This window comes from Labrus mixtus, chromosome 3, assembly GCF_963584025.1.
Source record: "Labrus mixtus chromosome 3, fLabMix1.1, whole genome shotgun sequence".
Taxonomy (NCBI): domain Eukaryota; kingdom Metazoa; phylum Chordata; class Actinopteri; order Labriformes; family Labridae; genus Labrus; species Labrus mixtus.
The window spans coordinates 21,258,019-21,284,524 of record NC_083614.1 but is presented as its reverse complement, the minus strand read 5'-3'; the positions used below and the strand labels follow the sequence as shown (position 1 = coordinate 21,284,524).

The following is a 26,506-nucleotide window of genomic DNA, read 5'->3' as shown; positions in this document are numbered from 1 at the left end:
GAAATAGGAGGACCAATCCGTGCGGCATGTTTATCCAGCGTGTCATTTGACTAATTGATTCAGATAAGCTTGATCTTTTCAACAGCCTCATTAGTTGTTATTTATAGTCTGAGAGGCATTTGCCTTTCCAGCTGATGAATCGCTGGCTGAATTGAATAAAGAGCCCCAAGAGTAATCACAAAAATACAAGAACACATGATAAGGACCTGGCTGATTGAAAAAAGGAATATCTATATCGTCCACTGTTCACATGAGAAAGATTCGGTGAACTCTAGACTGTTGAGTGACTTTTCTTTCCTTTTTTTTGTCAGGTATGGTTGCAAATAATGCATTTAAAGGGAACGTTAACAGTCTGATAATAATTATAGACATCTTTTAAGGAATCATAAAGCTGATGGAAAATAAGCAACAACATACACATCTGAAGAATGCAATACACCATTTTAATGAGACAAACATTCCATAATCAAATGTTATGGATGTTCACACCTAATCCTGAAAGTTACTTTCTGAACATGACCATCAAAACACTAACCTAAATATACAGAAAATAAAAGCTCTGCATGGGATTTCAGTATTTCTGGTCACTCAATTTCATGTGAAATAACGCCTGTGATCAAACTTCCTGAACAGTTTGATAAGCTGTGTTCTCAGCTGCCTGGTGAGCTCAAAAGATTCTCTGATGTGTCATGCTCCTCAACTAAAAACTAACATTTATAGACATGTATAATTATTACTGGATATAATGTGAATGAACACGTGTTTAAGAGATGTATATTATTTTGGCACAGTGAAAATGTAACAGTGGGTCCACGCACTTACAAAAATCCACACTTTAGTTTCATTAATTTCACTGTCCTGGGCATGGATGTTCTAGTTATATCCTTTTAATATATTTCATGAACATAAAATATATGTAAAATATCCAAAAATATACTAGTAATCCATGCTGTAACAAAGTTTTTCCCAATGAGAAAAACGATTTGAAATGAAGTGTTAATTAATGTATGAAGAGTCTATTGTAATTTGGTCACCACAATCCTTTGGTGATGTGGTGGATTGAAACTAAAGGAAGCCATCATTTAGATATTTAGATAATAAATAAACACCTTTCTTGATGCAGGCAGCTGATGATTATCCATCTCTGACGTGCCTCTCTGAGGTGTGGTATTGTGGGCAATCTTTTTCACACTGGAGCTTTGTGCCCTTGACTCATCCAAGGTTGATCCTTTCTTCAGGATAATGACCTGGCTATACAGTATGTCCATGTCCTGTACCCCTGCTTATGCTTGTGCATGACATCCATACCATGTCGAAGCACATCTCTTCTTATTGTGCCAGGGCAAAGGAAGTGTATCGTGATTGATCACTGTATCGAGCACTCATACTAGTTAAACAAATTTTGCGGGTCAAATGTTCCTGGCCTAAGTACAGATCGCCTTGTGTGAGTACGTCCTACCGTAAAGACTCTATCTTCCTCATTGTCTTAGGGCCTTATATATCCCTGTATTGAGGTTTGGCACACACACAGGGCATACGGTTCAAACTACTAATCACTGTGTATTTAATGCTTGAGGAGTTTGATGTGCAGAAGTTATCTGTAAATAGCTTATCGTTTTTCATGCATAAACTGATTGACTACATCTCTTGATCATCCAGGCTTAGACTTTACACTTTATACTCAGATGGTACAAGCCAGAGATGCAAAATAAACCTGAGATTCTTTTTCTTCGCTGAACCTTGAATGAAAAGTGATGGATATTCCCCGACATAATTGGTCAGATTCCACTAGACTTCTGTTTAAAATAAATAAGTAATCCTGCATCTTTCTCTGAAGATCCCAAGCATGTCTAAATCTTCTGGTTGGTCCTTCTCACAGACTTTGTGAGATGTGTGAGATGTGTGAGTTTGTCATTTTTGTCCAAAATATGATGATTTAAGAGAATTATTGTTTCATGAAGAAGCTCGTCAAAAACCTGAAGTATTGTGGTGGACAGATGTGCAGAAACTTGAATGTCTGTTTAAGTTTGATGTGTTTAAACTTACTAAATTTGTCATAAAAGCTTGGACAAGATATTCTGTTTGATTAGGGTTTATCTTGCTTTTTTCTTCTCTTTTTGTTCCATGACAATGAATAGACCAACTCTGCAGTCCGGTCCTGAAATGTTTTCATTCATGGTGTCATGTAAGCCCATGCGGGCTGGGTAGATATATATGTAAGTATGTATGTTATATTTCTTTACTTTTGTTTCCATCCTTAATTCTTTTTGTCCCCCACAATTGGAAATACACTGTATTTCATCAGTGGTTTGATTTGTTTATGGTCGAGGTGCAAATGCTGAATGTGGTCATCATTTATTTATTCTATAGTATCAGATAACTGTAACTGTTTAATCCCAGACATGACACTGACAATCACAGGCAAATACTGACCTCTACTGTAACTGCTGTGCTAATTCCAACACACAAACAGTAGTATTGCATTCAGTTCCCTTTACTTAGTTGTTGTATTTGTAAGTACTCACAGGTACTTGATACTATTGCTGCAGTCTTCTATTATGCAGGTAAAGCTTGTAATCACAAGGAACTGCAAATAATCTAATGACACTGTTTAGTAATATGACTTGTTGAGAATATTGATCACTGGTTACTATGCTTTTTAAGTATTCAGTATATACAGTCAAAGAAATTGTGACTAAGTTGGCTATCTCACTTATGGATTTGAAAATCAGCTGCCTTATGTAGTAAAACATGTTTTTTTTTATAATATGCTATATGATATAATGAGTCTCACATTCTCCAGGACATCTTCATTTTCACATTTCTAGTCAAGGTGTCATCAATTATCAGCCAATAAATGGAGTTAGTCTTTAATAATCTTGCCAAATCAGGACATTCTGATAAAGTCCTTCATTTTAAAATTACTTCAGTATCAGCACAAGTGCCATCACCTTTACACTGGACGAGCGAACTTCATCTGTGTTGGGTGAGGGTCGCAGTCATTCCACAGTCACCGCGTTGGCTGACGGTGAGCAGTCTTTGTTTCCGAGTGATCACCTCTCATCTTTAGCTGAAAGAACGTTTAGTCATCCTCTCAGTAGTAATAGCTTCCAAAAACGACCACTGTACAGAACAAGCTGTCCTATAGAGAGGGGAAAACATCTTAGTTAAACAGGTGTCTTTTCAAACAACCCCCCTTTAAAACAAAGACACCTACGTTCATGAAAACATCCTCTGCATAGTTGTCTGTGTCAGCATCCCACGAGCACCTTGAAGACATCCTGGTAAAACAGAAGAGGAGGGAGATAATGACTGAAGGGATGTGGATTAATTTGCTTATTAAACTAAGATCAAAAATATCATCTTAATAGTTTTATGTATAGTGGATTTAAAAGTTTAGATGTGACTCAGTCAACTAGATTGTTTAAGTAAAAAGTAGTTTGTCAAAACTTAATTTGAGCTATCTTTTGGCTTGTGTCTGCTTGAAATATACACATTGCATCAATTTCATGTCATCAAAAGCTACACCTGCATTCAGCAACTCACTTGACTCCTTGCCCTCGTTGTTCTCCAATGATCACCTGCACAACAAGCTTATATCTATCCAACCCTGCATCTGTTAAAGAAGGAAAGTGAACTGTCATTAAATGTTTGAACAAAGATATTTGAATACATTGTTTTCTTGTTTATTCTTCTGGCAATATTTTGTGTTCAGTTTACACTTGACTTGCTGCCTTTATGACAACAAGATAGTGAATGAGGGGACACTTTTCAATTATGTGTTCTCATGAAGTGTGTGGAAATCTTTACAATGGGGGAGCACTCAGTCCCATATGTCACTGTTATTCCTGTTATTGATTTAAAGAATACTCAAAATGACAACAGTTATTTGATGGTTACTTATTCTGAGGTGGATTAAGCATCACTCACTCTTCACTTTGTCCTTTATGCAGTCTGCAAGTGAACGGGACAGCTCTGGCACTTCATCTGGGTCGTATTGCAGCCCAGACAGTCTCTCTCTTACAACTTCACGAATACACTCCTTCACAATGGCTGGCTTAAACCTGTAATATTTAACAGTGGGCGACAAGGAGGAAAACTGACATCAGAGATTAGCCCCAACTCTTTAAATTGTATAGCTCAAACTACCAGTATATATAATTTTTAATCACATTATCTTAACAACTTGTGTTAGACAAAGTAGAAACGTCCATTGGTTTAATACAACACATGTCGTCTAGACAAACGTAAATCATTTGAAACCTCAACTAAGTTATTACAATAAACACAAGTCATTGAAGTTCATATTAAAATGAAACAAACGCAAAAAGTCAAGTTAGTTTACGACCTGAATGAACTTCAGAGGCTAACAGTTAGCTCAAAACATATCGTTAGCAAACTACATTCTCCAGCAAGCAATTGTACTAAACCACTCCGACCCACTCACTTGTGCTGGTGATTGGGTCGTATGAGGTATGTGTTTGAGCCCTCCATGGGAAATCAAAGGAGAACTTTACCACAGATATGACATAGAGAAGGCACACGGCTGCTATCTATGCTGCGACTTTTAGCGTTTCCATAGCGACGTCGCTTCCCAGTTCCTGTTTCAAAATAAAAGCACGGAAATCCCGTTTTTTTCTCTTTTATTATCAGTATTTATTTATTAATTAATTTTTAAACATGTCAAACATTTGCAAAATTCTTTAAAATTATTTCATTGATAAAATATTGGGCATTTTTCATTCTTTTAATGTAAGTGTTTACTTGAAAGAATGACAATTCTATTTAATGGGCCTTAATGCATTGTCAAATATTTGGCTATTTTGTTATTGTGCTTCTCTTTTAATGTTAATCGACATTTTAGCCACATTTCTTGCGTTTCTTGGTGATTTAACTGAAAGATCAGGTATTGAAATATTTAATTCATTTCATTTTCATTTTACCTTTATTTATTCTCGAGAAATCATTGAGGGCAAGCCCTCATTTACAATGACATCGAGAGTACAATTAAAACGAATAAGAGACAAAAAAGACAAAAAACAACGAAGACAAAATACATAGATTATAAGACCTGAAGAATAAGCAGTAAGCAGGTAACTACAGTTAATAACATTTACACTCATGAGTACAGTGAACTGTGATCAAGTTTTTAAATTGACCCATGGTAACCATTGTATTGAGTTTTAATGTGTTTTGTATTGTGTTCCAGGTGTGTGCACAATAGGTGAAGGATGTTTTCCCAAAGCTCGTTTTTACATGTGGAACTGTTAACATTAGCCAGTCACTTGATCGAGTCTGATACTGATTATCAGCCCAGATTAATAAAGAAGTGATGTATGCTGGTAGATTACCCACAAAGTGATTTATAAATAAATAGCAGCCAATGCCGTTCACGTCTAACTGTTAGTGAAGGCCAACCAACTTTATCGTACAGGATGCAATGATGAGTGGAATATTTGTCACCAGTGATAAATCTGAGGGCGGAGTGATAAACTGTGTCTAATGATTTTAGGGTGGAGGCAGAAGCATGTCTATAAATGACATCCCCGTAGTCCAGAACAGATAGGAAGATGGCTTCAATTATTCGCTTTCTACTCACTAAGGGGAAGTTCACTTTGTTTCTATACAAGTATCCAATTTTCTGTCGTAGTTTAGTGGTTAATGTATAAATGTGAAATTTAAATGAAAGGGATTGATCCAACCAGATGCCAAGATATTTATAATGGGGTACTCTTTCAATATTGTGACCTTCCAGAGTTGTTATATGCAAGTCATTGTCTGTGGTATTTCTGGCTCGTGTAAAGAGCATGTATTTAGTTTTGTCTGCATTCAGTAATAATTTTAAATCAAGGAGTGCATTTTGTAATTTGTGAAGTGCTTCTTGTAAAGTTGTGTCGTCAGCGTAGAGATAGGCCTTACAATTTGTAAATACAGAAGCAATATTATTAATATAGATCGTGAACAGCACAGGACCCAATACAGAACCTTGTGGAACCCCTTTTGATAGTGGTAAGTATTCAGAGCGATCAGATTGTACAGTCACACATTGCAATCTATTGGACAGATAATTCTGGAATTAATAATTGGATTTAAATGAGGAGTTGTCAAAACCATCATATAGCCTCTGCAGGAGTATGGTGTGATCAACAGTGTCAAACGCTTTAGTTAAATCAACAAAGAGGGCAGCACAGTATTTCCCTTGATCAACAGCAGATACAATATTATTTATGACAAAGGTAATTGCTGATGTGGTGCTGTGTTTTTTTCTGAACCCAGACTGGTGAGGACTTAATACAGAATTTCTTGAAAGGAATGATTTTAGTTGATTGTTGACTAATGTCTCCAGAATTTTAGAGAGGCTGGACAGTTTGGAGATCGGCCGGTAGTTGTTGAGTCTGTTTTTGTCGCCGCCCTTATGCAGAGGGACGATGTGTGCTGACTTCCAAACCTGAGGGAAAACTCCAGTGGTGATTGAAAGATTAAAAATATAGGAACTCTTCTCCCCTTGCTTTCCTAATATCTATAGAGTGCAGAGCCTCCATTACAGCAGAGGAAGTGAAGGCCTGTATAGTAAATTTAGGGGAATGGTTGTGAGAAGTAGGAATATGAGCCAGCAGCCGGATATTAACAGTGTTTCCAGAGTACAATGTTTCAAATTGACTCCCAGAAGCAGCAAAATGGAGGTTAAAAGCACGGCAAATATCTGAAGTTTTATTTGTTTGGCCTTCATTTAAAGTAACATAAGAAGGGAGAGATGGGGAGGATTTACTTTTGTTTATATTCACTGCTTTCCAGAATTTTGATGGGTTTGAGGAGCAACTAGAAATCAACTCCTGGTGATAAGAGGTTTTAGCTTTTCTCAGTGAATATGTGCATTTATTTCTGAGTTGTCTGAATAAAAGCCAATGGGCTGCTGTGCCTGTCTTTCTTGCTAATGCCCAGGTTTTGTCCCTTTCCTTTAAGAGTAATGATAATTCAGTGGAGAACCATGGGCTTGATCTATCTTTAACCCATAACTTTTTAAAAGGTGCATGCTTGTCAATAATTTCAAGAAATGTATTTGTAAAATATTCAAGTGCATGATCCACATCAGGTATTTTAGATGTTTGACATATATTACTGTTCACAATGTCATTAAAAAACACCTGTTCATTAAAATTTCTGAAATTTCTCTTGAGTACAATCCTGGGCTTAGATCTTGCTAGTCTAGCACTCCTTATACATGCCAGAGGACAATGGTCACTGATGTCTAGGGAGAAGACCCCAGAGGCTGTAATTTTGTCCCTTCTATTGGTAAAAATTAGATCAATCAATGTTGATTTTGAGAGATCTTTCAAATTTGTTTGTTTGTTCAGTTATGATCTGTGATAGATTTAGATTGTCACACATCTCCTTTAAGCTCAATTTATCATTTGACAACCAATTTAAATTAAAATCACCCAAAACCAGGATTTCTGAAGTACTGAACTGAGAAAACATTTCTGTTAATTGATTAATAGCACTGGGATTAGCTGATGGTGGTCTATATACACCTAGCACAGTCAATAATCTGTTCCAAGAGATTTGAATTTGTAGAGCAATACATTCAAAGGAGTGAGGTATAGAGACGGTATTTAAAACAGTAGCAGATATAAAATCCTTTACATATATAGCCACGCCACCTCCTCGTCCCTCTCTGTCTTTTCTGTACAAGTTGTAATTATTTATTGCAACTTCCGGATCATGGATACTCTTTTTAAGCCAAGTTTCTGTCAGCACAAGGATATCTGGGTCAGTTTGTGATACAAGAGTTTTCAGATGATCTAATTTAAACTGAGCACAAAGACCTCTAATATTTAAATGCATAAAACCTAAGCCATTTCTTGACTTAAAAGTCTGTGGGTTAAATAAAACTTGCTCAGAGTCACAGGAGGGCCCACTAGCAGATGGCAATGGTTTTGGTTTAATTAGAACTAAGTTATCCTGGTTACAAAAACTTGTGCTGGGGAGGAACTGGCAGTGCTTGCGGACACTGGTGATGAGTACAGGGATGCTAAATACTGGAGCAGAGAGTGGAAATGGAGAGCAGAGAGTGTTGATAATAGGGCTCACCTGAGAATCTAGATCCTGCCTAATTTCAGTGGAAAGAAGTGGCTTCATACACCAGTAGATGGAGCTAGGGAGCCATCTGGACGATACCAGTGGTAAGGAGAGAGAGTTCCGGTCACTAGTGTCCAGGTGTGCAGAAGGGTTAATTCATCATGTGCATCTGGTGGAGGTGGGCAGCCGTTTTCTCATTGCCTCTCCTTTAATTTTCAGTCAATGTAAAGGAAGTTACAACTGTGCCATCTCTTTGACAACTTTGGCCGATGAAGATGGAGAATATGGTTGAACTCTCAAAAATAAAATCCAGTAAGTACAAGTAAGATTAGTAACAAAGCCTGATTGGTTGGGTACTGCGTGGTTACATTGGAGCAAACATGGCTTGGCGGCCTTGTGAAAGGGAGTCCTGCTTACTGAATGTTTCTTAATGAGAAACTCTTAAAAACAGAAATAAAATACTTTCTACCACATGAAATAGACTCCTGTTCCCTGCGACTAATGACTGACTGTCGTGTATTTTTCTCCTTATACTGATGTGAGGCATATCAAAAATCTTATTTCTTATCTATTCTTTCTCAGGAAAGCCTTTCTCATCTTGGTCCTCTGAAATGCATTCACCTTTTCTTCCATTTCCATAAATTCCCTTTACTTCCATGTTGATTGGCATCAGTAAAGTAATAGTAGATCAGCACACCGTCCATGGCAATGGATCCAATTTACTGCAGTTTTCATCACGAAGTCTGATTTTTAAGACCTCTTCAACTGCAGTCAAATTGAAACCCATCTGAAATTGTTTCACTGAAAGAGCATGAAGTGCTAAGGCTTAAGAGCATATGGAGACTAGTTTCTAAAGTGTTTGTCTTTGATAGAACTGTCCAGGACAATCCTTATCACATAAATCTTCCAGCCTTGCTTGCTTTGCCCAAGAGACAAAGGTTGGATTTATTGAATTAGTCAGTGGAATAAGCTGCTGAAAACACGTGTCTACATGCAAAGTGTCTGTTATAAAGATTAAATGTCAATTACTTTTATTATTATTGAATGAGCAGCATCCTGTAATCTTTGTGTGATTTTTCACTGATGGCCGACCTGTGACTCAGGTTAATGTGCAAACAGGGAGGGATACAATATTGGCATCATAAAAGAATAATTTTTGGCCCACTAAGCCTGATAAACACTTTGATCTCTTTTTGAATAAAAGTAAACTCAAATTGTAGCATTCGTTTTGATTTCCAGATTGGTTAAGAGTGTAAAGCAGTAAGAAACCAGCAGGTGGCAGTGTTGCACGAATAGAAATTAAACGTTTCAGTTTTGTTTCTCTTGCAATCTGTGAGTGCCAAGTTTTTTAAAGAAACATAGAAAGGAGATGATCATGAAAATCCACACTAATTGTATTTCTTTCTGATTTTATACATTGTTAACTGCAACATTTATGCTACTTCAAGTTAACTTTTAAGCAATAATAGTCATCCTTAAAATAATTATTTTGCTATATTTACATTCTCATTACATATGCTTTACCTTTTCCTTTTGGGTCAAACATACTCAAGTGATTATATTTGTAATGATCTCAACAACCTGATTGACTGGTTCTAAGATATCCATTGTGAGAAAACAGCTTTCCACTTTAAGTTTCGTTTCTCGGGAGGTTGGGTCATTCTGTTTATAAACAGGCCAGATCAGCTGTGAGAGTTTGTTTCCTCTTCTGACACCAACAGTGTTGACACTGACTCTGACAGGATGGCTGAACCGGAGTGGACAAGCATCTTCCAGAATTATGCAACAAGTATGAGAGAAGGAGATTCCTGGTGTCTTCAATTTGACAATACTCTTGTTCCTAATAGCCCAAAGCCAGGCTGGAAGCAGTATATCAAGAACACAGCTGCAAGGTGAGAATGATGATCTTCTGTTTGTGATTATATTTTGAGTAATGGTAGTAGAAGGTAGTATTAAACAGTATTTTACCTTGACCTTTGACCAAGGTCATGAGTGTAAAAGATTAATGTTGGTTAAGGTTTCAGAAGATGAAATGTAAGGCCTTGCCCAGTCTTAAAACAGATGGATTATTTTACAGTGAGAAAGCAGTGGTGGGTGGATGATTCTGGCTCCATGGACAATATAACTTTATTAAGTATTTTGTCTGCAACATATTTTACAATCAAATGTCACTGATCTAGACAATTTTCATATGAATTCTAAATAAAAGGATTTCTGATCTAATGATAACACATATAGACTTGACTTTCACACAGACCAATATAATTCAAATTAGCTGGGCAGACCTCAGGAAGTGCTGCTTCATGACACAGCTAATACAAACAGTGATGTGTTGTTAACTTGTTATACTTCAGTCTTTAAAGGCTGCCATACATTCAGCAGACCACCAGGTGTCTCTAGTCTGCCAAATTTAAAAGCCTTTGTGAAACCATCTGCAGTAAGCTTCGAAGAGGTGAAATATGAAAGGCCTTTTTTCACATCAACCACTGGTTTCAATGTGTCAGCAAATATTTAAGCAAGATTATCCATATTTTTTTCCGGCAATTTTAAAGATTCACTTTTTTCTTTTCTCTGTTTTTTTTTTGCTTCATTCAATAATTGGGTTTCAGTTTGACTCAGACTGTTGTCATTTTGCAAAACAAAGTCAGTTCAGGCCTTCTTTAACTTCTTTAACATTATCAATTTCAAGGTTCCGATGCACCAAGTGTGGAAGAAGCTGGCCTTCCAACAAAGTGATGGTGGTCTTCCACATGCAGCTAAACGATGGCCAGGGCGTCGTCAAGGTGAGGCGTTTCCGTCAGGACTGCAAGAAATGCGACAAAGCTCCTATGGAGAAGCCCAGCATTACCCCTGAAAACATCAACGTCCTCATGGAGAGCCTGGTGGAGAAGATCAGAATAAAATGCTACCATGAAGACCTGGGCCAAGTGAACCATCCATTCCAAAAGCTGGATGTGAAAAGTCCCCATGAGCCCACTCATTGTGAGGCCTGTAGGGAAGGCATCTGTACACAGGAGATGCAAATGTGAGGCTTACATATCAGAGTCAAGCTAATATGAAAATAATATTAAGTATAAAATTATTTAAGATATATTCATGTGTATACAAATCTGTGTCTTAAAGCATTAATATAAGGAAGATTTTATGAAGACTGCGATGTTTGTTCTCATTCTGTGCAGTATATCTTCTTGACATTTTCTTGTTTTTGTTTTGTTGTAACAAGACTTGTTTGTTTGAGTTTTTATGGCTATAAGCTCATAATAGCAAAGCCTCACTTATAAGTTTTCCTCCTGCCATTTTGTTTCCTTGTATTTACCATCTATCACATGTAGGCCTATATAATATGATGATGCACGTAGACTTTCATGTTCGTGTTGTAAGAGGTCCGTTTTCTGTAACATGTCAAGACACTAGTTCAAAAGCATGAAAAAGCCTCTGAATTGAAACATGTTAATAAAGCTCAAACAAACAGGAAAAAGTGTATGTTTTTTATACTGACAGATATATTTCCATACATTTCTGATAATTGAATATCGATAAAAATACATATGACTAACATGTAAAGGACTCACTGATCTGTTCGCTGCACATTGCTTCAGTATTTCACATACTATTTGATACGTGCAGATAGGGATACTAGAAAAGATGGATGTTTAATATTCAAGTAAGTATCCTGATTGTACCACATTAACTGTTTTCGGACCAAACAGTTCTTGGGACTTTTTGATGAGGAACTATCCACTTCACCCTCCTATCAAGAAAACATTGGCAGGAAATATCAGCAGACCTCCAGCTAACAGGTAAGCTTGTTTTTGATGGTGATGCAGATTGTGCATGTGAGAGACAGTGTTTTTGCCGGTGTGTATACTCTGTAAACTTGTGGATACAGCCTATGTATACGCAGCATTGGGTGTGTCAAAGTGACGCACGGACTGCGGTTATATCACTGTGGATTGGGCTAACAATGTCATAAAGGCATGACTCAGGTGATAGGACTCGACTCAGACTTCAGGTTTGGTGATTTGACTACAACACTGACACGGGATGCAGTATTAGGAGGATGGAAAAGAAAACATTACAATGCACTCAAACAGCCTCTTTCATCATAAACAGAATATTCAAATATACTCTTTCATCCTAAAACTTTTATCAGTTATCAGTGTCCATATTCTGATGTCAGAGATAAATAACTTTGAATAAGACAGGAGATTTGCTCTGACACCAAAGAACACCTGTTCCCTTACTCAATATTTTTTCGGTATATATTTTTTTAAAGTTGCTTGATATCTTTCTCTGAACCGTTTACAACAAAAACTAAAACTTATAAAAACGTAACTAAAATGAAGCATTTTTACAAAATTGAAACTAAACTAAACTGAAATTGAAAATAAAGAGTGAAAACAAAATAACCTTGCACTAATCACAATTTCTCATGTGTTTTTGATATATAGCTTTAGAGAATGAGAGGGTTCAGTTTAATTCCAATAAAACCCTGACAGACCAATATCAAGAGCTGAGCAGGCACCTAGAGGAGGAAAGACTCGGCTCTCAGTGTCACACCCAACAGGTAGAGACAGAGCACTATCATGCCAAAAATAGCACACACACACACACACACACACACACACACACACACACACACCCTGAGTTTCAACACAACAGACACAAAAACTCCCATATCTAGTATGAGAAAAACACAACCATAAAATTATATAACATCAAATTAATGAATAATTAAAATTAGAGCCTGTCAGGACCAGAGCACAACACACACACACACACACACACACACACACACACACACACACACACACACACACACACACACACACACAGAGAGAGAGAGACAAACCATCTAACATATCCAGTTCATAAATGACCATTGTTATTATAATTTCTTAATTATTACTATTGTTATTTTTACTCTGCTATTGATTATTACTATTATTAAACTTTTCTTATGAATTTCTGATGCTTTGGCAACATTGTTACAATCATGCCAATAAAGCTTGGAAACTGAAATAATAAAGTTGTCCCCTGTATTTGTCCACAGATGCTTCTTTCCCTTTTATTTGACTGATCCTTTTATTGTCTTGGTGGGGTTTTTCAGTCGGGTTGTTTACTAATCAGTCTGTTTGTCATTGGTATCTCTTTTAGGTACTTTATTATATTTTTTATCTCTTTTGTGTTATTTGTTGTCTGTAACTGTTTTTACTCATGTTGTGTTTTGCTTTTCTGCTGCAAACCAATTGCACCAAGAGGGATTCATAAAGTTGTTTGACTTGAAGCTTTCACATTCCATTCACAACAACACTGGAAAACGAAACTTAATGAAACCATGACCTACTCCGTATTTTAGGTTTCATTTCCCCCAAACTCTCTATTAGACCAATGAGAAGGTACAAAGTGCCGGTCTCTCAGTCTCAGTGAGTCATAGTTTCAGGTTGTAAGTGGTTGTAAGATCAGCTGTTCGAGTGTATTTTTCTGCCGCCAGCTCTACTGCACTGACAGGATGGCACATTCAGACTGGACCCGGATCTTTGAAAATAAAGCAAAGATTCTTAAAGAAGAAGACTCCTGGAGTCTGGAGTTTGATGAGAGTCTTGCCCCGAAATACCCAAACAAGGGCTGGAAGATGACCGTCAGGAGTACCTGTGCAAGGTCAGTGTGCAGGACAGAGGGATGCACATTTAATTTAATATAAATTAGGTGATACAGTTTGCACAAAACAATTATCTTGTGCGAATGTTGCAGTGCTGATGATTCTACTTGTCACCATTTAACATCATAAGCCATTATTTGCTACTATTTGCCAGTAATCAGCTGTGAATACTTCATGTATTCTTATTAGCTTACACTTGGACTGGCATGTTGTTTGTTTAGTATCTTTACAAGTAGCCTATGTTTACATTCAGTTATGCACTCTTGTTTAATTTGTTTATTTTAATTGTTCTATATTTGAGACTTAGAAGTAATGTTAAGCTGAATCCTGGATGTATATATGTCTTTATTTTGTTACATTTAAATATTTGTTAGGGTTTATTTACTTTGTATTATTCTTCTGTTGCTTTATGTGCTTTAATTACCTGCTGCTGTAACGCTACAAATTCCCAGTTCAATGCCTATATCGTCATATCTATCTGTCTGTCTGTCTGTCTTGTGTGTAACATGAACGCCCTCTGCTGGAGGGTTTTTGTTTTGTTGGTAAAAAATGCTATTTATCCATGTTGGGGGGGTTGGGTTATTTTTGAGTTTAGAATTGTGTAAGAAAAATAATCAAACAGCATATAAACATTTTCTCATTCCATCTAGAAATGCACAATTGCACTCTCCTCCGTCTACACTATAGTAGACAAGTAAAATCGACCAGCTTTTATTTTAACCCAAAAACCTTCGATAGCATCACCAGACCTAAAAGTTTGTCTTGACAAAAGTTTAAATTTCAGTTGTTCAACAAGCCTTGGTTGTCACTTTAACTTTGGTCCTCTATCATTTTGAAGGTTCAGATGCAGGAAGTGTGGGAGAGTCTGGGCTTCCAACAAAGCAATGGTGGTCTTCCACATGCGCTTGTCATACAGGCAGGGCACTGTCAAGGCCAAGCCCCTCCATCAGAAATGTAAGACGTGTGACGATGGTCAAATGGAGGAGCCCAGCATCAACTCCGGGAACATCGCTGTCCTCATGGATAATCTGGTGGAGCAGATCAGAAAAAAATGCTATAATGAATTTGTGGGCAGAAAAAGTAGGCATTTCAGGAGCTTTGATGCCAAGAGTCCCCATGAGCCTGCTCACTGTGAGGCCTGTATGCAAGGCATCTGTCCAAGGAGCTGAGCTTTGTGTGACTTTCAACTTTGACGTTTCTAAATGTACGATCACTCTGTCTACTTTCTGTTCTTGAGGTTTTCTTTATTGTTCCAAGAGTTTATAAGCTGTTTCATGCCTTTGTTCACTTTAACAAAACATACATTGCACAAAACTTTTTCTACTTTTGCTTCATCTATCATATCATTATCAAGTGTTTATGAAGTTACATTTTCATTACTGCTAGCTTAAGCTTAAATGCATAATGAAAAACCTTATTACAAAATGAAATGAAAAATAAAATATTTACAAGCAATACACATATTGTGTTTGTGTTTATTTTTTAATTAGTTTTTAGGTCTGAAAACATGTGTTGGGCATTCAGTCATACAGTATACTGAAATAACATAATAAGAAATTATTATCTTGCATGCACAATATTGTTATCTTGTGGAAATGAATTACGTTATGGGCACAAGTAAAATGTTAAGTTTTGCACACACTTCGAGCAGAACCAGGTTCAGGGTGAACAGCCAATATTATCTCAGGAAAGTAAGGTGAAAAGAATCAGTCCAAGCACAGAATCTTGTGGAACTCCATGACTAACTTTTGTTTGCATAGATGACGTACTGTATCTTAAAAATATACACAGATAAATCTGATAAATACAGTTTAAAGCAACCACATAATATGATAATTAATTGTTCTAGTCTCTTTGATGTGATGAGGAAGTGTGTTAAATGATGCACTGAGATCTGACGGGACAAGTACAGAGAAACATCTACTAACATCTACCACTAAATCCTGACTGAAAATCCTCCAACAAACTGTGGTTACTAAGATAATAACAGGCTATGTGGTCATAGCCTGTCTAAAAAGTGATATTTATCAAATTTAGTACGAGGTGCTAACTGAAGGAAAGCCTTCCTTAAGTAGCTTACTGTAGTTAGAATCAGGACTAAACGACCAGTTGACGGTTTTGATGATTCTTTGAAGTTAGTGAAAGAAAGTGAATTGCTGTAAAATATCAGAAAAGCAGGAAAATGAATGAACCAGTGTGTTGGGCCAATATGACCCCGCTAGCTGTTTTGAACGAATGAACCCCTAGAATCGACCAATGGGGTTTTTACAGTACTCCAAACAACCCAGAAGTATGATCCAGGTTATAAAAACCAAAAACATGTTCACACAATCAACCCAGCACCTTTTTTGATTTTATTTGCATTCAATCAGCGTGTGTGACACTTGTTGCAGATGTGGTGAGTCTTTGCCATCTGCAAGTCACACACTGTGGTGCAACACATGAACTGTGGTTTTTTCTTTGTTTTGTATGAAACCACTCACAGGGAAAGGAGCTGTGTTGAAAAGTTTTCTGTTTCCCACATCATTTGCCGGGGGTTTGTCCACGTCACGCTCGGTTTGCAGTGGCACTATGTATAACTTGGCCACGGAGGGTGAATTTAGTCTGGCAAGAAATAGCTTGACAGGTAAGTGGTTTAGATGCCTTTGCTGTCTAATGTTGTCATGCAGCTGTGAGATTGTTATTCAGTGTCCTCTACAGAGAGTCAACACTGAGCATACCGCTTTCCTCTACAAACAGGTGAAACATTAACTCCAAACATTATGACATCCAGGGACGCTACTGTGAAGGTAAAGTATCTTTTTCAGTATCTTATGACCATATTTTTTTATGAATCCTTTTTTTGTAACTGATGTCTTCTTCTGCTTGTTTTCATTTAAGTGGCTCCCTCCTCAAGTCGGGCCCACAATGGTTGTGATTTTCATTCTTATACCAGGTAGGAGTATTACGCCTATCTGAGGCAATCAGTTTGGGTTACTCTGTGTAAGTTAATTTTGCTGTTCTCTAATCAGCTTTAAGCAGTGCCATCGATGTTAACTGCTCCGAGTCAAACCAACCAGCCCTGCTGAAGGCTCTGAACCCAGTGTTTAACCTGAAGGCCATACGCCCTGTGATGAACCTGACGACCCCTACCAACATCACAACCTACTTCACCATGTATGGAATACTGGGTGTGGTAAGTTCAGCTCTCAGTAGATTCAAATAATTAGTATTATGCTGTACACTGTTAATTTTCTATTTACTATGTAATAGTAAAAATACATTTTTTATAATACAACTTACAAATGTACAGTACTCTAAAAACACAAGGAAAAATATTGTTTGCACCACTTTGAGCTTAATATTGATGAACAAGTCAGCACAAAAGTAACGTGCAATTGCATACTGTCTTCAACCACCTGTGACTGAATTAAACCTCTCTTTCATTTTCTCCACTGAGACTACAAGATTTGTTTTGTCCAAAAAAAAACACATTGATTGTAAAGTAGTTCTTCTTGTCTTCTAGGATGAAAAGGCTCAACTCTTAGAAACATACATCTGGCTGCATTATGTAAGTAAATCAACCTGTTTCCAAATAACCTTATTCAACATCTGTTTCAGCATCATTTTGCCATCCTTACAATTGCATTATTGTCTAACCCCTTTAGACTCTTAATGTTTATACAGTATATGTCAATAGGCCTGTAAACTGTAGTTTAATGATAACACAACCTTTAAAGCGCTTGTTGGCCGGCTCTGAAGCCGAGCGTATACTGTGTCCATTTCTTTGCACGAACAGGAGTTGAATTCCTTGAATTTGCGCAGATACTGTGAAGCTCACTTCAGACTTGATTCTGATTGCTACATAAACTTAAGCTGAAGCCTCACATGCCAGTTTTGACACCAGTTTTGTGTTTGTTTTTTAGTGGTGGCAGAATGAGTTTGTCAACTGGGATCCAGTCCAGTGCGGCTCCAAAATGATTTCCCTTCCAAGATCCATGTTTTGGGGGCCAGATATTGTCATCAATGAATTGTGAGTTTCAATGACTTCGATGTACAACACTGTCCTTTAAATAGAAAGAAGAGATTCTGAAGAACAGCTGTGCACGGTAGAATTGACCAATTTTAAATGTCAAATGATAAATGTTAATGTCCCCAAGCATAACAGGGTGGCTAATTTATTTGTTGGTGTCTGTATTCTGTCTCGATACTTTTTGTAAAACAATAGAGCTCTATAGAAAATAAAATTAAACATTTAAGGACTTTTGACTTAGCAACAATTGTTAGAAGCATCAATCTACTGTTTTCATTGCCTTTCTTTATATAGAAGTGATATTCTCAGGAGTTGACATATCTAAATATAACTAATGTGATTTATGCAAATTCCTCACTGCTCTCAATGTTGACATTAATTGACCAGGCAGTTAAAAGAGCACTTTAACTGGAAGACGAGGTGCCCAGTCTTGGCTGTGTAAAAATATGGAGCCCCAAAAAACTAACAATCCCCTCTGATTAAAAAAAAAGGGGTTTTATCTGTTTCCAGTTTGTAGATGTGGATAACTTTTAGTTGCATGGTCTCATTTTTCACATATTAACTCAAACCTCCACTGCTTATCTGACTCGAGCAGCATGGATGAAAACACAGCCCCCTTTGTCCCGTACGTGTATCTGTACCACAACGGCAAAGTCCACGATGCTCTACCAGTCAGAGTTGTGAGCTCGTGTAACCTCGATATCTACACCTTCCCATTCGACGTACAGAACTGCACCATGACTTTTAACTCCTACTTACACTTCGGTAAGACGCTGCACCAAATGTCTCATTTACCATTTCATTTTACATGTCCTTTAATCCATAAAGCATAACGAAAATAAATGAAAAAAGACAGAAGATGATCGACATGAGTCATATTTGAAGGAAGTTAATTGATCTGAAACCTTTTTTTTTTAATGTATATTTAATGTAATTAAACTCTGCTCTGTAATATGGGCATGTAATCTTTTTGGCCTTGACCTTCCATGATAATATATTTCTCTGTGCTCTGCAGCCATGGACATCCAGATTTTCCTTGGCAGGTCTGCAGAAAACATTACATTGAATTCCAAGAACGTGATTACCACCATGGGGGAGTGGGAGCTGCTGGAAATCACCTCCTACAAAAATGACTCAGGACAAGATAAGAGTGACTACATTGATGAGCTTATATTCAATGTAGGTGAATTCTGATCATTCTCAATGACATCTCATGATGAAATATAAAAGTATTTATCTCGGTTAAAAACAAGCAAACCTTGTTCTTATTGTGTCTAAAACTTTTGCCTTGTAAGTCCAACATATTGGTAACTTTCAGACCCATTTCAGTTCCTGAGTTGTTCATCTGTGGTAAATGTGTGGAGCGAGTTTAAACAACAGACCTCACACTCACATCTATCTTATTTTGTTCTGAAGTTTACAACAACATTTTAAAATTTGGATTTTTTTAAATACCTTGTTGCAGGCTGTTTTTCTACATTAAGTTGTAAAATTTCATCACATATTTTGTTCATCCTGGCACATGTTTATATATTTTTTTTAAACAAACAAGAATACATACAACATGAAAGAAAACAAAATAAACGAAAAATAACAATAAAAGCAGAGGGAAAGATTTTTTAACATTTAAGCTATAACTATGTGGCATTAGATGTTTATTTTATCATTTAGCTTAATTACTGCATGAGCAAAAACTTTGAAAGATCACAAGGCTATTTACTTAAATCTTCTGCTTTCTTCATGCTGTCCAGTAGTTTTTATGTACTTTGAGTTCATCTTAATCATAAAGGCTACCTCACAAAGTAATGATCGCTATCTCTATATTATGAATTCCAAATGAACATGGAGGTACCTGACAACATTTTTTTTCTTTCTCTCTCTTTGCAGGTCCGAGTGAGGCGCCGGGCCACCCTGTACGTGGTGAACTTGTTGATCCCCAGCTGCTTCCTTATCACAGTCGACCTCTTCAGCTTCTTGCTGCCTCCTCAGGCTGTGGACCGATCCTCCTTTAAGATGACTCTGATCCTGGGCTACACCGTCTTCCTGCTCATCATGAACGACCTGCTGCCCATCACTGGAAACAGCATACCTCTCATAAGTCAGTTTTAAAGGGTGTATTTTCTCTAACAATCTGTTTTTGAAGTTAACTTTTCTGTATCCTAATGAAAGAACTTTTCATAAACAACATTTTTTTTTAAAGATTTTGTTCACATAGACTTTAGGGAAGATCACAGTCTCTACAGTGCAAACCTTAATGACAGCCACAATCTCTCCCCTTGCTCTCTCTCACTCCCTCTGTCTCTCTCTCTGCCAGATGTGTTCTTCTCTCTCTGCCTTGCTCTGATGGTGACCAGTTTACTGGAGACCATCCTCATCACTAACCTGCTGAATGGCTCTGCTGATTTCTCTCCCCTTCCGCACTGGATCCGTGTGATTGTCCTACAGTTCCTGGGCTGCGTTGTTTGCCTGCCTCAGAAGACAAAAAAAACAAAGCGCTTCGGTACACAAATCATAGGCAGTTTCTTATAGACTCTTATTTCATGTTAAAGAGAAACAAACAGATGAATGTATTTAATACAAAGTAATGTGTCTATAAATTGTGAAATGAGTTGCGTAAGTGGAGCAATGTTAATGCTCAAAAGATAAGTGTCTCTTTATGTTTAACTACAATTTGCTTCAAGTTAAAGTAGTATTAACATTTCAGATTGTGCTTTTGTTATGAAAAGCAGCACAGCTGTTATTATCTTTAGAATTAGGCTGCACGGCCAATCATAGTCCTGCTCATATCCAGTACAACAGCACAACCTTGAGTGTGATATTGGGCAAGTGTGAAATTTAGAAAAAAAAAAGTGAATATAGGCATACAGTGAAGATCAGATTAATCAACATGACTGCTTATTCAAGTTCACCACATGTAAAAGTACATTTGAAAAACTGCATTTTCTGGATTGATTTTTCTTATACTTAAACTTTTTTGAAACTAGAAATGCCTGTGGTGGCAAAGCGGACAGCGAATGAAGGGCCTTCAGATGTATCGGGGTCTGGTGCCGAGGGCAGGGCCGTTCAGGAGCTGAGGAGTCTGGGTAAAGACCTCCAGGCCATCCGTCTCCAGGTGGAGAAGCAGATGGGCCAAAGCGAGAGCTCTGAAGAGTGGATCCAGGTGGGTTTCATCATTGACCGCCTGCTGTTTGGCCTCTACATCCTCTTCATATCAGTCAGCTTCATTACCATCATCATTATCTGGGTGAACTCTTACAGTTCATAGATAACTGTTGTCTAAAGGGCTCTTTTAATGTAGCTAGTGGCTAAAATTTGTTGAACTTTAAATTATACAATCTCATTTGTAATGTATTTTGATGATTTGTTTCGGAGCCCGAGTATTTATACATATATAAAGTTACAATATCATTGTTAGTGATAGCGAATGGTTATATTCCAACATTAAATTAGCTCTTCTTCATTAACTAGATGTAGCGTAAAGCTTTTGTGTAATATTGTACCATTTAAAATTGAGATAACCATTGTAAACAAAATAAAATCACTTGAAAAATTTCATTCGGCTTTTATTGACGTTTATTTCACATTATATTTTAATATGACAGTATACCACGACTCAAGGTTAATCTGCACTAAGATTATAATTGGTAAGACAATAAAATTCTCCCCCAGTACAAAAGATAGATAGACAGATCATTTATTGATCCCAAGGTAAATTCAAAACAAACGACATGAAACATTTGTTACATCTAACAACAGCCGCTGAACCCCCCTCCCATACAGATATATTAACCTGCCTGAAGAACCCAGACAGAGATCAAAATCTAACCCGTACAATTAAAAATTAGACATATGTCATTGTCCCAAAAAATGTATTTGAACTTAAGGTAATCAGAATTTCACAAAGTGCGCCATCTCAAACTTTTCTGAAATAAGCATATAACAAATAGTAAAATATATTTAATGGATTAGTTATCATCTAACCCAGCTAAAAATTTATAAAAAAATGCTTAATGCTAAGTTTTTTATTTACATTTTTGGCCTGATGTCGTTAGCTAATGCTTCTTCAAAATTGAACTATCTTTTAGTGTTTAGGCACTCTAATGATTCTAGATTCATATTGCTCAAATTTCAAAACTTTGAAAAGAGTAACTGAGCACTGACTCTGACCACTAGCACACCATCAGACTAACAACCGCTTTTGACCCAATGTTGATGTTTTTAGTGCTGCCCGCTGAAAGTCAAGCCTTCTAAGGTTCTATTCGTCTTCATCTCTCTACTCTTGTATGGTAAGTAAAGCTCCTATGAAAACATATTATATATGTTTACCAAGTGACCAAGAGCTGATTATACCACAGCTTTTTTATATCAGTTGAGTGTGCAGCCATGTCCAGCATCCCTGAAGTCAGAGGATTTAGAATTTACTGAGATATTTGAATGACTAGGCAAACTTAGACCAGTGTGTACCATCAAATAAAGGCAATATTTGAGATATTTATTAAACAATTATTTGGAAGATGTAATCTTAAGCCCTCTAAATAACATCTAAAGGTTTTTTTAAATAAAAAAAGACACCTCTTTTTTAAACAGAGTCAACCTGCAGAGAACAGTGTTTAGGACCAATTGTTTACTTATATGAGGTCTACTCCAGCTACGATAATGACACCTTTTTTCTTCCCTTTGCAGCCCCGTGCAGCCCCGCCATGCTAAACTGTACCCGACCTGACCCGCTGTCCCTGCTGGAGGCTCTGAAACCGGTGTTCAACCTGAGTACCATTAGACCTGTGATGGACATGTCGACCCCAACCAACGTCACCATTGACTTTATCCTGGCTGGAATTCTGGGAGTGGTAAAGAGCATTAGGTCGACCTAAAAACAATTCACTGAGCTCATGTTGGACTTCTTCCACTTGTAAAGAATGTAAACTCCTTTTTGTCACTCAACTAGAACATTTCACTGGGTGTAACAGGTGAGAGAACGGCCATTAGAAAAGAAAGCATAAAAACAATGTCTGTTCTCTTTCAGGATGAAAAGGCGCAACTCCTGACGACGTATATCTGGCAAACTTTGGTAAGAACTTTCTTTACAAATAACCACACAGAGTACAAGGAAAAATGTGATTGCAGTTTTTTTGTTCTGCTATGTGTTGTATCTGTCTGATTCATGATGCAGGTGTGGAGAAATGAGTTTGTCAGCTGGGACCCAGAACAGTGCGGTTCTTCGCGGATTACAATCCCAAGGAATCTGCTCTGGGTACCAGATGTGGTTATCAATGAGTTGTAAGTATGCTCTGTTAAGGCATCTTTAGCTGTCAGTTGAATCAATTATTTTCATTGATCCCAACATTAAAGACACGTATTCACTGACAGGTTTACAGAATTATATTCAACTCCCCGTCTGTGAAGGTTCTCAGATATCCAAGTCATGGTAATTTTACATCTAGATCCCGGTAACAACTGGACTTAGTTGAAGTACTTCAAGACGTTCATCTTTCATCCGAAACGCTCTTTTAACTGTATTTACTGTTCTTATCTTACAGGGATTCACACACTACTCTGGTTTTCCCAACACTTTCTTTTATGTGCTTTCTCTTCCTGTAGTATGGAGAAGAACTCGGCTCCATTCGTCCCGTACAGCTACCTGTTTTCTGATGGCCGTGTGATAGATAAAATGCCTGTCAGAGTCGTCAGCTCCTGCAGACTGGACATCTACACATTTCCATTTGACACCCAGAACTGCACTTTGAGCTTCAACTCCTACTTACACACTAGTAAAAATTCAAACATGAGATACACTAGTTATCCCTTGTTGACTCTTATATATTCTATATATTTAATTGAAATGGGTTTTTTATCTTTTAAATGGAACTAGACATACTGTAGATTGACTTGATATTTTCTTTTCAGTTTCTGCTATCTATGTCAACCACTCGTCCATAGAGAAAATAGTAGAACTCTCTAAACAAGTGATGACGTCTAAGGGTGAATGGCAACTGGTTGGAATCACAGTGAAGACGCACATATATCCGACTACATCAGGAGATCCTTACCAAGAGGTTCGCTTCTATGTAAGAAAAGATAACTTCACACTTTACTCTTTCAAAGTGCCACGTTATACTGTTTTGTTTATTTGAACAACAGGGAGGATGATGGATTGACAAGTCAGGGAAAGAGTTTAGACTGTGTGACTAAATGCTTTATAATTTGTGTTTGAAGAATTTCAGGGTCAAAGTTAAATATTAAAGGGAAAAATATGATTATTCACAGAGCTTTAATGATGTGAACAGTAGCTAACAGTCACTAGTGCAGTCATCAAAACATAATAAAATGCATTTAAACCTTTTTTATTGAAGACATTTGTTTTTGTATCTTAACATTTTGACCCAAACGTGTTGAAGGATGTGTTAAATGTCAACCACTGTATGGAGTCTGCAGTGCTGATGTAAACTATAAGAGCTTTCACAAACAAGATGTTCTTAATTGGACATGTGTTGTCTTTTATTTGGCAATATAGAAAGGAGAAAAACAATTAGCTTTACAGTAAAGTTATGTCATAAAACCATCCTGCCAAAGCTGTTGTGCACAACTCTAACCTGTGTTAAATTCCAGTGTATCCCAAGCAGCAGAAAATTAACAAGTGAAGTCTACCATTTGCTGTGGACTGTTTCAGGTCTCAGTGAGGCGGCAGGCCACCCTGTACGTGGTGAACTTGTTGATCCCCAGCTGCTTCCTCATTACAGTCGACCTCTTCAGCTTTGTGCTGCCTCCCAAGAGCGTCGACCGGTCCTTGTTCAAGATGACCCTGATCTTGGGCTACACAGTCTTCCTGTTCAGCATGAATGACCTGCTGCCCATCACTGGGGACACCATACCACTCATAAGTCAGTTTAACTAACTAATGTTTGGGTCACTAGAAATTGTGATTTTGCATGAATACTCTTGGGCTACTTGTAATGTTGTCTTGCCTGACAGCAGTCTGATTCACTGTGTAAAAAGAACCGATAGGGTATGAAGTGTTTCTTTTTTAAATGTTCATTTTAGTAAATCCTGCAACTGCCAGGTCTTACCTGCTTACTATGTTTAGCGTCTGTGCTTAATGAATTAGCCTCTACTCTTCATGTTATTTAAAGTACGATAATTGTATGCATTTATTACTTACTTACTTAAATGTATAGACTTTCAGCATGTTACAGTGCTTTTTTTTTTTTTGGTTTAGCCTGCAATGTAAAAGATCATTTTAAAAAGCATTTATCAATATTGTCCTAGATGTGTTCCTGTCTCTGTGCCTGACTATGATGGTGGCTAGTTTACTGGAGACCATTCTCATCACCAACCTGCTGTGTGGCTCCGCCCACTACCGTCCTGTTCCCCGCTTTGTCCGGGTGTTGGTTCTTCAAATCCTGGGCCGCCTGGTGCTGCTTTCTCCGAAACCCAGAGATCCAGAGGACAGGGTCATCCAAAATCCTGCTGCAGGAGGTAGGATGACAGGCGTCAGATGTGGTTTTACAGGGAATATTATTCATGTTGAGATGTCCATTGACCTCCTTCCTCAACTCCTCTGCTACAGAAATAAAAGCGCCCTCTCCTGTGGCAGAGGCCAGGGAGGCTCCAGAGCAGAAAGGACCGCTGGAAGAGGACAAGGCCCTGCAGGAGCTGAGGAGTCTGGGAAGGGATCTCCAGGACTTCCACCTTCAGCTGAAGCAGCAGCTTGATGGAAACCAGGGCTCAGAGGATTGGATCCAGGTGGGTTTTATTATAGACCGTCTGCTGTTCGGCCTCTACATCCTCTTCATATCAGTCAGCTTCATTACCATGACTGTTATCTGGCTGCAGTCATACAACATATCCTAAGTTAGTTTTGAGTTGATTTTATTCTCCTAATTTGTTGGATTTTGTGTTTTTTACTGACAACGTTTGTTCATAAAACTCAACTTCAACTATCACAGTTCCTCTTTATTATTTCACTTTCATATTATGTAATTATATAGTCCAATTTTGTCTTTCAAGAAATGTATACATTTCAAGCCGCTGCATTACGTCTTACAACATATGGATGAATGAGTAACAATTAACACTGAAGAGTTTGAAAGCTGCTGATCTGACTGTAGAATAAAATACTGTTGGGAATTGTCATTTATGAACACTGTACTTCAACCAGTTTACATTCAAGTTTTCCATCACTGTTTTGATTTGTCCTGACTAATATATTGTATTGCATTAGGTTTAAATGTCCCAGAATTATATTGACAAAATGGTGTATTATGTGTCACTTGAGTCAGTCATAAACATCAAAGATTTCTATGCTACATGTTGGAACATGGATTTTTTTTCGTAAACTTATTTAAAAAACAAAATGTGTGCATCTATTATCTGTTACTTTCTTATGCTTTGTTTATTTTCTATCTGCGCTGTTCAGCACTTTGGATCAACTGTGTTATGTGTAAAGTGCTATATATAAATAAAGTTAATTTGATTTGAGTATTGTTAATGTCTATTCCAAAAATAACATTGATTTTGTTGGCTTTGGGAAGTTTTGTGATGAGTTAAAAGTCAATCTTAAATATCTTGTTAGTTATTTTAAGCATACAGAAATCTGAATTGACATGCTAACTTACAAATATATGCATGTTTCAACAAGCATTCAGTCTTCTGTTTGTCCCTCAAGCACATGACGCACTCGGCCTCTGACATATGAAACTCTCACACAAAAAATGGAATACTCATTCATACTTTGCATTGTTTATTCAAACGAGTAC

General features: G+C 37.3%; 4 protein-coding genes across 4 annotated transcripts; 3 read left to right on the top strand and 1 right to left on the bottom strand.

Moving 5' to 3' along the window:
* Positions 1–422: 422 nt before the first annotated feature.
* dynlt2b (dynein light chain Tctex-type 2B) lies at positions 423–4,605 on the bottom strand. The gene is made up of 5 exons (XM_061033779.1): positions 4,448–4,605; positions 3,931–4,064; positions 3,547–3,616; positions 3,218–3,281; positions 423–3,142 (listed from the first exon to the last, which is right to left on the bottom strand). Exons 1-5 carry the CDS (start codon positions 4,492–4,494, stop codon positions 3,095–3,097), a joined length of 363 nt encoding a protein of 120 aa, XP_060889762.1. The 5' UTR covers positions 4,495–4,605; the 3' UTR covers positions 423–3,094.
* Positions 4,606–9,707: 5,102 nt separating this feature from the next.
* Positions 9,708–11,557, top strand: LOC132965636 (receptor-transporting protein 3-like). Its single transcript, XM_061033778.1, has 2 exons — positions 9,708–9,971; positions 10,769–11,557. The coding sequence occupies exons 1-2, from the start codon at positions 9,823–9,825 to the stop codon at positions 11,106–11,108; spliced, it is 489 nt and encodes a 162-aa protein (XP_060889761.1). The 5' UTR covers positions 9,708–9,822; the 3' UTR covers positions 11,109–11,557.
* Positions 11,558–13,415: 1,858 nt separating this feature from the next.
* LOC132965620 (receptor-transporting protein 2-like) lies at positions 13,416–15,200 on the top strand. Its single transcript, XM_061033777.1, has 2 exons — positions 13,416–13,740; positions 14,580–15,200. The coding sequence occupies exons 1-2, from the start codon at positions 13,592–13,594 to the stop codon at positions 14,908–14,910; spliced, it is 480 nt and encodes a 159-aa protein (XP_060889760.1). The 5' UTR covers positions 13,416–13,591; the 3' UTR covers positions 14,911–15,200.
* A 43-nt stretch (positions 15,201–15,243) lies between these two features.
* LOC132965585 (uncharacterized) lies at positions 15,244–26,228 on the top strand. The gene is made up of 20 exons (XM_061033742.1): positions 15,244–16,367; positions 16,481–16,530; positions 16,622–16,676; positions 16,753–16,916; positions 17,247–17,291; positions 17,647–17,753; positions 18,349–18,518; positions 18,769–18,932; positions 19,641–19,851; positions 20,068–20,253; positions 20,738–20,913; positions 21,976–22,039; positions 22,437–22,600; positions 22,777–22,821; positions 22,924–23,030; positions 23,352–23,521; positions 23,658–23,818; positions 24,421–24,631; positions 25,017–25,226; positions 25,318–26,228. Exons 1-20 carry the CDS (start codon positions 16,211–16,213, stop codon positions 25,599–25,601), a joined length of 2,901 nt encoding a protein of 966 aa, XP_060889725.1. The 5' UTR covers positions 15,244–16,210; the 3' UTR covers positions 25,602–26,228.
* Positions 26,229–26,506: the final 278 nt, after the last annotated feature.

What these genes read in the sequence shown, in the direction of transcription:
- dynlt2b (XM_061033779.1), bottom strand. Translation starts at nt 4,494, where the DNA reads ATGGAGGGCTCAAACACATACCTCATACGACCCAATCACCAGCACAA. An exon ending in CATAAAGGACAAAGTGAAGA is followed by an intron (nt 3,617 to 3,930) that starts GTGAGTGATGCT and finishes CTTCTTTAACAG; the next exon opens with ATGCAGGGTTGGATAGATAT. An exon ending in CAGAGGATGTTTTCATGAAC is followed by an intron (nt 3,143 to 3,217) that starts GTAGGTGTCTTT and finishes CCCTCTCTATAG; the next exon opens with GACAGCTTGTTCTGTACAGT.
- LOC132965636 (XM_061033778.1), top strand. Translation starts at nt 9,823, where the DNA reads ATGGCTGAACCGGAGTGGACAAGCATCTTCCAGAATTATGCAACAAGT. An exon ending in ATCAAGAACACAGCTGCAAG is followed by an intron (nt 9,972 to 10,768) that starts GTGAGAATGATG and finishes ATCAATTTCAAG; the next exon opens with GTTCCGATGCACCAAGTGTG.
- LOC132965620 (XM_061033777.1), top strand. Translation starts at nt 13,592, where the DNA reads ATGGCACATTCAGACTGGACCCGGATCTTTGAAAATAAAGCAAAGATT. An exon ending in GTCAGGAGTACCTGTGCAAG is followed by an intron (nt 13,741 to 14,579) that starts GTCAGTGTGCAG and finishes ATCATTTTGAAG; the next exon opens with GTTCAGATGCAGGAAGTGTG.
- LOC132965585 (XM_061033742.1), top strand. Translation starts at nt 16,211, where the DNA reads ATGAAACCACTCACAGGGAAAGGAGCTGTGTTGAAAAGTTTTCTGTTT. An exon ending in GATATTGTCATCAATGAATT is followed by an intron (nt 17,754 to 18,348) that starts GTGAGTTTCAAT and finishes TGACTCGAGCAG; the next exon opens with CATGGATGAAAACACAGCCC. An exon ending in CCAAAATCCTGCTGCAGGAG is followed by an intron (nt 25,227 to 25,317) that starts GTAGGATGACAG and finishes CCTCTGCTACAG; the next exon opens with AAATAAAAGCGCCCTCTCCT.